Source organism: Micropterus salmoides, unplaced genomic scaffold, assembly GCF_014851395.1.
Source record: "Micropterus salmoides isolate LMB-PRFRI ecotype aquatic unplaced genomic scaffold, ASM1485139v1 Ms_hic_scaffold_20, whole genome shotgun sequence".
Lineage (NCBI taxonomy): Eukaryota > Metazoa > Chordata > Actinopteri > Centrarchiformes > Centrarchidae > Micropterus > Micropterus salmoides.
The window spans coordinates 29601363-29612022 of NW_024041151.1; the positions used below are offsets into that span (position 1 = coordinate 29601363).

Sequence of the window (10660 nt, forward strand, 5' to 3'; positions counted from 1 at the left end):
AGTTAGGTGTCTGGGGATTGATGTTCAGTTTCTTTGGGTCTTAGCACACATTGGCATCCAAGTGAACGAGATGGCAGACACATTAGCTAAAAATGGGTTGAAAGTAAATCAGGTAGAGGTGGCAGTACCAGTTAGCAAAGTAGAGATCAAAGCATATGAGAGTTTATGGGATAATGGAAATAAAGGAAGACATCTATACAAGATTGAGCAGAAAGTGGGGGAGGAAAAGACACTGGGGAAGAGCAGGAGAGTACAGTGTCAATTTAGCAGAATTAGACTAGGTCTCACAAAGTTAAATGCATCTCTGCACCTTGCTGGAAAACATCCATCTGGAAATTGTGAGGTATGCAGTCAACCAGAAACTGCTGTTTGAGTGCACTAAATACTCAAACGAAAGACTGGCTTTAAGAAATGGACTGGAACATGAAGGACTTAAACAAATGGACATTAAAACTATTTTCTCAAATAACTCCGGAAAGATGGTGCTTAAACACATCTCATCTTATTACAACAAACCGGACTGAACACAAGGATTTAGGCAGATGTAACTAAGGTACAGTAGGTGGCGATAACGCTCCATCTGGTTGCAAGTCGACAGTAAAAACAAGAAGAAGAGGAGTACTAGCCAATCACAGCACAGTAGAGCGGGACTTGTCGAAACTGTTCAGAGAAACATGCTCACTAGCACGCTGAAGCGCACTTAAAAACTGCTAATCAGAAGTTTGCGTTGCGTTTTAGCAAATACACAATACACAACACAACCGGACCTATAGTTATCCCAATCCAGGAGGATGCATTCTTTAATTCGGCATAAGTCCAATACAGCAAATGTAATACATTTGAAAACAATTTCAACTTTTATTTTCGGTAACGTTACCACATCTATCACCTAACGTTACCCGTCGTATTCAGTTAACGTTACCATGGAGGGCGATAGTTAACAGTAGGTTGGTAAAGTTGAGCCCGTCCGTAATCCTAAAAGATGTGTTAGGGCTGGCCATACGTATATGCCTCACTTTACTGTCATGATTAGATTCAATTATTTCTGAATGTTGGTTGTTCTTAATGTTTCTGGCATTACACAGATATGGGCGGAACACATCTAGGCTAAACTGATTCCAGACCAGCTAACAGTGAGTTAGCTTTACCGGGGAACTTGAATACCTGAATTTTCTGTTTCGAGCAATTACAGGCACAGCTGCTCTGCGGACTGGACACGGAATGCACTGAAAAGGAGACATTTTGGAGTTTGTTTTTAACCTGCTAACGTTAGTTTAGCGCAGTGGAGTTTGAAGGTCAGTAACGTTAACGTTAGTGAGTTTAACTAACTTTTGAGATTTTGTCAGTAACGTTGTGAAAAGTCAGGACAGTTGAGACAAGTCTTGTAACTTAAACATTGTATAACGACATTCATTAAACAAACGTTATCGTTGCGTAAAATACTTAAGACGTAAGTTATTGTTTGTCTAGCTAACTTAGTTAACGTTAGATGTAACGTTAGGCTAAAGCCAAATTAGTTAACGTCAGCCAGTTTTTCTGACATTACAACAACGTAAGCACGATCCTGACTCGTTTTTAAGACAAGAACGGGCTAAATTCACTTGACAACACACACCCAACGTTATCCTGATTGATTGTCAGGTGATGGTTAACTTAGCTAGGTTAACGCCAGTTTGTCTGAATTTGCTAACCTTACATCTGAAGGGAAAATCTGACAAATGTTCTTCACTAGTAGCTGTGTGGCTAACGTTACACCACCTTATGGAATGCCACTTGTAGGATTTGATAACCGTTGTTTCCAAATGACTGGGTCACTACATTGGCCTAACTCTCAAGCAAATGAAGAAGAGCTCTTCTTTACTACTTTGCCTGTGTTTTAGTGAGTTTTATTTCCAAATGCTGCCCGTGGAAAAAAGGATATAACACTGTTATTCATCAATTTAGATTTTAAACACACCTTCCTCCACTGTGAACGTTTTTGTTCTCTCCAGCATCACACCAGCGTTCTCTTTGTGATTTATAACCTCAGAATGAACTTGTTGTTTTTGACAGCATGGATTCCTTCGGCTTGGTCAATGACTTTGTGTCTCCGGAGTCGACGGTGACCTCCCTGCTGTCCAGCTCAGGCCACCTGAGGAGCAGCCTTCTGGCTCCTGAACACAACACCACCTTCAGATACAGAGACAAGGTTCACTGTGCATCTGCTCTTTCTATTGGGAATCTGTTTCTTCAGCACTGATGGGGCACTGTGGAGGAAATCTGCCTGTCTTTATCCTCTGTCCTGTTATGAGCCAATTTTGGCAGCCATTTATCCCACCTGACAAACAAAGATGTCACTCTTTTTGTAGACCAACATGGAATTGAACTGAAAAGCCATCTGGCTTCCTCACTAAGAGCTCTGAAGTGACGCCTCCTGTATTTGTGTCTTGCTTTCTTCAAAAGATCTTGATGGTGTTGGGCGTACTAAAAATGAATCACCCATGCTTATTAATTTATTGATTGCAGAACTATGACTCCGCCTCGGCGGCGCTGGACGCCTACATCACAGACTTTGAGAGGAGTCGTCAGAACAGCGAATCGTTGACAGGAAGGCTAGTCCTGCCGCACAGTCCACCCTCCACGCCGAGCAGACCCAGAGTGAGCATGCTCAGAAACAAAGATGGTAGGTCACCACACAAAAGCGCTGTCACTGAAAAGCAACATCGCTTTCTCATCTGGTCCCCTCAGGTACAATTATATTCTGGCATATCTGGTCTGGTCTGATCGGATCCTCTTGTGTTGCTGCTGGTCTCAGATCTGTGTACCTTTATGTGAACTATCAAAACAAACATGAACGGCAATCATGTGAAAATAAAACATTCAAAAGTAGTAGAACATTCAAAACAATTACAATAAAATCTTTGTCAACAAATATGCACGAGTAAAAAAGCTTTTTTCAGTCCTTTCTCAACAAAATAAACTTCTTGAAAAAATAAAAAATTAAGTCCTAATTCGTGTAAGATTCAAGTGAATAAAATCAAACAGTTTTTTGTGCTTTTGTTACATTGTTTTTGAAAAAAAATTATATCACAATTATTAATGTTATTGTTTTATTGTTCTGCCCTAATTAATCTTAAGCAATTTAAAAGCCTATTCATTAAATATTTAAAAAAAATTTATGACTAAACCACGTGGAGCCATCTCTGTCTATAATTATATTATTATTATAATGACCATATTATCATTAATTCACCAAATAAACTAAAAATAATGTAGCAGCAGACTGTCTCAGTTGATCTGTATATTATTATCTTTGTTTTTCTTTGTTTCTTAGTTCTCAGGGAGAGTTTGACCGACAGGGAGCTAGACTTCCTGAACCTCCCCGTCAGCTCACTCCATCACCGTGTCAACCGAGACAGACTCTCCATGACTACAGACGAGCTGCTGGCTATCCCTCACGACGGCTCGATGCCCGTCACCCACACCTCCGCCTACATCCAAGGTCTTTAGATGCATCACCCACAGCCCCAGCTTCACCCAAAGACTAAAACGCCACAGTATTGATTAGCTGCAGTCTTTGTTGTCAGTCTGCATGTCTCACTTCCTCTAACTCATCTCATCTGCTGATCCAGGGCTCCTGTCCCAGTCTGGAGCCTCCCAGCCCCACCTTTCCTCCTCCAGACCTGCACACAGAACATGGGACAGACTCAGCAGCAGCCACCCCGCCCCCCGACCGGACCACTACCACCCTCATCCAACCAGCACGCTCAGGAGCTCCAGGTCTGTGCTGTTTCCACTTCTGTATCTCATTTGGGATGTTTTCTGAAAGATCTCTGTCCTGTAGGTCTACATCACATTCAGGATTTCAGTACTTTCTCCTCTCCAGGTGCAGAGGAAGACAAGGGACAGCCACGCTGCCACCAGAAGTTGACATCTCCTCAGTCAGCTACTATAGGGTGATCATTCACATTTTTATTAGTCTCTTTAAGTTTTGGAACATTCTGTGTTTTTGGGTGTGATTCTGAGTAGGGCTGTAGTGACCCTCCTTGCGCCCCCCCCCCCCGTCTCCATCAGTCTGCACACAGAGCAGCAAGAACAGAGTGTGCAGAGCAGTCTTCATCACTCCACCTCCCTCGCTGGTTCACCAGTAACAAGACTGACATGGACTGTTCTGGAATCACCAGCGTGCCGGACTTGAAGTACCCAGCCTGGATCCAACGATGTGACATCAGCGAGCTGCCACCGCCCACAGAGTCGGAGCTGTGGGGGCACCACGGTACAACACGTCCACCAACACGTCCAGGGTCCACAGCTCACACATACTGCATGTCCCTGTTATGACCTGATATGTTGCCCCCTATTTTATTTAATGAGGATTCATTTCACAGGTGGAGAGTAGTCTCAGTTAAACATAGCACCTTTTTAAAAAGTATCTGTTTCAAACCTCATAAAAAAAATTTTTAAAGTTAATTTGCCCTTATATTTTCATGTAGGCGCCACAAGATTCCTCTTCCATGTTGGTAATTTCTCTGATTGAGTCCCACAGTTTCTTTGTTTCAGGTTTAAATAAATTTTGTTCCACCGGTTCTTCCTGCGGCTCTCAGTTGCACATTAAGGTCTCTGTTGTGCAGCATTCAGTCTTGCAGTATCTGCTGAAGTGTAGACTATTTTCTTCCTATTAAAGCTTGATTACAATTACAATTTTGAGTAGTAAATCCACCACTGTTATCATGTAAACTTAATGTTTGCTGTTTGAGAATGGAAAAGTTAGACAGGTGTAGCAGCAGTAACTAACGGGGGCTGGGCTCTTATTATTATGAATCATCATTATGAATCCCGTTAAACAGATGGCTTTCTTAACAATATTGTTATTATAATTATTATTATTAATTTATAATAATATGTAATATTTTCAGCTTCAAACGATCATCATGTTTTTGGTGAAATAATATGTTGTTCTTCCACCTGCAGTTCCCACAACCAGAGCTCCGTCCTGGGTAGCAGAGCTGGAGGATGATGATCCTGACCAGACACCTGCACAGGTGAGAGAACCACATCAAACACCTTTTGAACTTTCAGTTTAATCAGTCAGCGGGATCCATTACTGAGATTTCATTTAATGAAGAAGACCGTGAGATGCGGTTAAAAATAGATTATTTTGTCACATGGTGTGGCACAGGCTCATTTATTTTAGTAATATTCTGTGTGTTTGTTATGTGTTTGTGTGTTGTCAGGTTGACAGCCAGCAGATTCTGGAAGATCTGAGGCTTCAGTTTGCTGAACAGATTTCTCTGTTCGCAGCACATAGAAACAGCTCTGACAACATGCAACTGTTCAGAGGTAATAAGACAAAGTATTGATTTAAAACCACATCTAATGTGTGTTAGAGACCCCTAATGATGTTTTTGCTTTTGTGTTTTTATTCCTGTCAGACAACAGGATCGAGTCTTTGATCCAGAAGGCAGATCAGGTGTTGAACTCTCTCTCTCAGAGTTCTAGAGGAGTAGACAGTCCTGCAGATCCAGGTGGGACCAGGACTGAACCCAACACACAAGGTTTCTCAGTTTCTCCTCCCACAGTTGTAAGCAGCAAAGCTAATGGTTAGAGACAGTTAACGTCAGGAAATCACAAACAGGTTGTTATTCGGGACAGCGTGAGGGTTCAGGTATAGTTTGTTCTCAGCAAATTTTAATCTGTTGACAAAGACATCAAAGTTGGTTTTATGTAGGGCTGGAATAAATAGTCTTTCATTAATCATATTAGGGCTGAACAATTAATCGTTATCAAATCGAAATTGCGATTTGAAAGAACGCGAATAGCTAATCGTGAAGACGGCGGTTAAAAATGTAGGTTAATTATACAGCGCATCTGACCCTGTTTTAAACAGTCGTGCAGTTACAAATTCATTCCGTTGTCATCCAGATCCTGACAGATCTGCTCACCAATCACAAGAGACACGTGCCTCCTGTTACGTTCCCATTCAATCAGTGCGAGCACAGCGTGTACATTTTACAGCAACAAACGAAACTGGTGGAAAATGTGGGATAATGGAACTGACACAGGCAGCGGCTGTGCTGCGGTTTTGTTTTTAAGCCTACACGTTGTTAACCTGTTAATTTGTCATTTTGTGTGCTTCAACTACAGATAACATCTCTCTCTGTGCCCGTTCCACGCTCTGCTGTAACGTTACATATCCACACAGAGCATTTCAGAATAAGAGCGTTTTGCCTGTCTGATTTTGCTGACTTGTTCAGATTTTGCTTATTTGTTCAGTTGTCCTTTATTTTTGTGTTTTTACCTTGGTTAAATAGGCTACGTAGTTAAATTGTGTCTTTTTCGTCTGTTTAACTGTGTTTATTGTTGATGTACGATCGGGAGTCTCGGGGTGTTTTATTTTGAAAATCGACCTGATTCTCTATGCCGTTCTGTGTCTGACTTCCTGCCCGGTTCATCTGCTGTGTGCTGCTTGATGCGGCTTAGGCAAAAATAGACTGGCAATGAATATTGAACTTTAGCAAAACTAAAAAAAAATTGCAAATCGAATCGCAATACGTGGCAGAAAGATCGCAATTAGATTTTTTTTCCCCAAATCGTTCAGCCCTAATCATAATCAAGGTAAAGTGTTCAATTAATCATAATTTTGATTTTAGGTCCTATCATCCAGCCCTGAGCAGGACCACCTTAAACTTTCAATTTCAATTCATTTCAGTTTTATTAATATAGGGCCAAATCACAACAACAGTTATCTCAGAGCATTTTTCAAAAGAGCAGGTCTAGACCGTACTCTGTGAAGATATTTACAGAAGCCAACAATTACCACCAAGAGCAGCACTAGGCGACAGAGGCAAGGAAAAACTTCCTTTTAAGAGGCAGAAACCTCGAGCAGAACCATGGCTCAGGGTCGACCGTGTGCACTGTAATGCACAAGTAAAAAAGTCTTCCTTCACTGTGAAATATCTGAAATGTTTTTACTGTGAAGCTCTGTTGGATAAGATTACAATATTATTGAACACATACGCATGTTGGATATTGAAAATATCAATGTTTTTATGTTAATGCTGAAAAGGATTTTGATTAGACCACACAGTAAAGACAAACATTTCATTTTCCATATTTGCTGCACATCTGCCACAATCATTTGCTGCACATCTGCCACAATCAGAGACCGTAAAGTGAAATCTCTGTCATCACTGCATCAGCATCAGAGGTTCAGCACATATTTCCTCCACTGTCCAGCCTTGTTCTTCTTGAATAACTGTTCCTGTTGTTGTAGTTCGTGCTGTTGAAGAAGCTGTCAGCCCAGTGAACACAGAGGAGCTGCTTTCATTCACTGTGTAAGATGTATTTACATTCCCTTCATTGTTAGTTGGGATGCACCGCCACTAAAAACACTGAATGTTATGTGACAATGTGTTAAACCTGCAGGGACTCAGCAGCAGCAGGGAGCATCACAGAGGCTGTGACTGACCGAGGAGCTCAGGTAGGCGTTAGTCTGTTCTGTTGCACTCCTCATCTGTCAGTGGTCCATTGCATACCTTCATTGTTAACTTAACTCATTGAGTTCCTGTGGTGGAATAGGCCCATATGTCACCACCTCTAGGAGAGCTCGACATTTTTTCTGTGTTTTTAATGAAGCTGCAGGGCCGTGGAAACAGCGACTTTAAGCAGCCTGGTCCAGTTGAGGCTCTGAAACAGATGCTGTTCAGACTGCAGGCAGTGGAGGCAGAGCTGCAGCGACAACAACAGGCATCAGTAGCTCCAACACTGACTGACAGGCTGCAGGCTGAGACTCCAGTGAAGCAGGTTTGAAAAGTCACTCTGCAGGTCACCAGCCTGAACAGAAGTGTGTCCAGGGTTAGCTCAGTAACTACAACAACAAGTGTACATGTTAAGACTTGTGAAACTGAAACTTGTGATGGAAAGCAGTAACAGCAGCAGCGCGTCCCTTTCACCCATGCACAGACACATAACACACTCTGTGCTACTGGAAAATAGAGCTCGTGCTTGAGGTCTAACAAACACTAAATCGGGTTTATTTTATCCATTCATTATTCAGACCGAGTTCCTGAACACATCTCAGGACTCTGCTGTCAACATCAGCTGTGTGGTCAGGGAGAACTCTGAATTGTTACATGTTTTGTATGCAGGGAATGTGAACGCGTCTCAGGTTATAAGGAGATGTGTTTGTGTTGCAGAGGCCTGAAGGTGAAGCAGAGCTGGAGACGTTTCCTGGTGGACCGTCACTACAGAGGTAACTGACGCTCACATCACACATCAGATTTCTCACTTCACGATTAACAGAGTTACTGTGTAGCTGCAGCTCCCTATGTAGCGTGGACGTAGGGATGGCGCGGTAACTCAGGTAATTACCTGTGATGTTAAGCTGTGTCTTTGATGTATGTTTCCAACCTCAGGGCTCTGCATCACCTGAGCCGTCTGAAGGTGCTGGTGGAAGAACCCAGACAGAAACACAGAGCGGAAGATGGGGAGAAGGACGAAGATGAAGGACGCTACTCCTCTTCATCTGCTGACCGACTCATCTGCGCTCAGCAGAAACCCACTTAAAGATGAAGGCCTGTTAATCAGAGAGAGGGACTTCCTGTCAGCTTCACTGTCCCCTTCTGACTGTTTCCTGTCACGTCCAGTGGCAACAGGAAATGGCAAACGGTGTTGATGAATCTGGATGAAGTCTGTTCTGGATTTGTATTTTAGATAAAAAGTTCCAGTTTGTCTGAACGTCTGAAATGTGTGTTGAAGTTCTGTGAAGTATTACAGTGAAAGAAGCTGTGGGACAGTCTGGGAAAATGTCAGACGAGAGGATTTCCCAAAAGGTCAGATTCAGATGGGAGGATGGTTTCTAAGCTCAAATGTCCAGGACCTCTCTCTGTATTGGACACAGAGATGAACCTGTTATCCGTCTTCTCGTCTGACTCTGGAAGACGGAGAAAGAAGAGGATTTCTCTTAATGTCACAACGTTGCTCTTTAAATGCCAGATGAGAATGAAGCTGTGCTGCGTCTCAGCGATGTTAAGGACAGTCCGTCTCAAACTGACAGAGGAAATGACCAGATGTCATCATCATTCTACGTACTTCAAGCATCTGTTAAAATGTGGTAGCATGTTAACCTGCTTCATTTTAGTTTATCACATTTCACATGTAACTTGTTAACAATCATTGACGTTAGCATGCTAACTGGACCATTTAAAGTGCTAACGTTAACATGTCGACCATAACTGTTGCCACATTAACATGCTTACATTAGCATTTCAACATGCCAGTGTTATTATAATGCGAAATATTTAGCATATCCCCATGCTAAACATGTCCCGTGCCAAACCTCTAAATAAGTAAACTTTTGTAACTATGTACCATAACTTATTTAGGCAACTTATTTATTTAGAATAAGTTCTTTATTCAACACTGATGCAATGAGCAATATGGCATATTTTTTATAAGAAAAAAATAGGTTAAAATGTTTTTATTTCACAAACTTAAGTATAGAAAAAATTTATTTTTGGTATTTGTGCAGAAACTCACGTATTGTACTGGTACCAATGTCCAAAGTTTCCAAACAATAACCCGCCCTACTAACTGTTGGCATGATAAGTTGCTATAATTATCACGTTACCACTTAGCATTAAGTTCAACTCAGTACAGATGAACCTGACAGAGTGCAGCTAAGCCTGAGGAACGCTGAGGCAGGATAGACGGTGTTGGGAGCTGAGCCAGACAAGCTGACATGTCCTAAAATGGCCACAGCTCAGAGGATAATACTGCGTTAACATCGTCTGGGAGTTACTGTGATTACAACTTTCCAGTTTGTAGAAACTGTTCTCAACAACATCCAATTCAAAATTTGAGTGAAATTCTAAAAAGCATAGGTTCAACCTGGAGCTTAATAATACAGAACTACCTGAAACATGGACAAGTCTGTTATTCAAGGACATTAAATCGACATTTAATGGATATAGTTTTCTATAGAATGTGCACAGTATTTACACGGTTTGGTCCCTTTGGCTCCATCGTCAGGACAAACTATTTCATCTATTGGTGGTAAGATCATCGCAGGTTTCCTTTGCTGATTTGGACAAGAAACTCCTTAAGTATTTTGATTCCCTTATGTCTCAACTGATGAAGACAGACATTGTTTTCTGTCTTGCTTCACATTTGGAACCATTCAAGTGCCAAATCAGTGTTCAGGCAGACAGGTGACCTGAACATGAAAAGATACTCGTTTTGAATGTTTAACATCAAGTGTTTTTATTTCTATGTAACAGGCTTGTCTCCTGCTGCTCTGGGCTGGTTTGTTCTCAAACCGCTCACATTAAACCATCTCTCAATATCATCATGTTCTCAGCTCATTTTGAATTTTATTAAGGATAATCACCAGACTGATCCGCAAATGTGTACTGTATTTGTCTGGAACCTCTCAGTTCATTATGAATGCTAAAGGGGTGTCATCAAATCTGGATACAACTTTCCAAAGTTACTGGACCGAATGGATAACATTTTGATAGTGAAACGAGTCATTTCACGGGGGTTGTATCCAGAGTTTAACAGCTGCTTTTTTCACTTTTTGGGCCAGTTTGCATCACGTGCCAGACCTGGAAGTGGTAGTTATACGGTTTGGCCACTACAGTATGTAAAATTTGCTTCAAATCACAGCTGACTTCCTGGGGCT

The 10660-nt window shown here is 41.7% G+C and overlaps 1 protein-coding gene across 2 annotated transcripts; it reads left to right on the forward strand.

The window, feature by feature from the left end:
* Nucleotides 1-723: 723 nt before the first annotated feature.
* Nucleotides 724-10324, forward strand: cunh18orf54 (chromosome unknown C18orf54 homolog). Of its 2 annotated transcripts, none has more exons than XM_038734096.1 (15): nt 724-1295; nt 2053-2188; nt 2506-2662; nt 3314-3481; nt 3612-3759; nt 3866-3935; nt 4054-4255; nt 4951-5021; nt 5214-5319; nt 5412-5534; nt 7253-7313; nt 7405-7459; nt 7615-7782; nt 8175-8230; nt 8394-10324. In XM_038734096.1, the coding sequence occupies exons 2-15, from the start codon at nt 2054-2056 to the stop codon at nt 8542-8544; spliced, it is 1671 nt and encodes a 556-aa protein (XP_038590024.1). In that variant the 5' UTR covers nt 724-1295; nt 2053; the 3' UTR covers nt 8545-10324. The 2 variants fall into 2 exon arrangements, with proteins under 2 accessions (XP_038590024.1, XP_038590025.1); XM_038734097.1 differs by having other exon boundaries at nt 726-1295; nt 5412-5504.
* The last annotated feature ends 336 nt before the right edge of the window (nt 10325-10660 follow it).

Bases quoted from the DNA above. Each gene is read 5' to 3' on its own strand.
- cunh18orf54 (XM_038734096.1), top strand. From the start codon at position 2,054: ATGGATTCCTTCGGCTTGGTCAATGACTTTGTGTCTCCGGAGTCGACG. The intron at 3,482-3,611 runs GTCTTTAGATGC...CTGCTGATCCAG, and splicing joins CACCTCCGCCTACATCCAAG to GGCTCCTGTCCCAGTCTGGA. The intron at 3,760-3,865 runs GTCTGTGCTGTT...TCTCCTCTCCAG, and splicing joins AGCACGCTCAGGAGCTCCAG to GTGCAGAGGAAGACAAGGGA.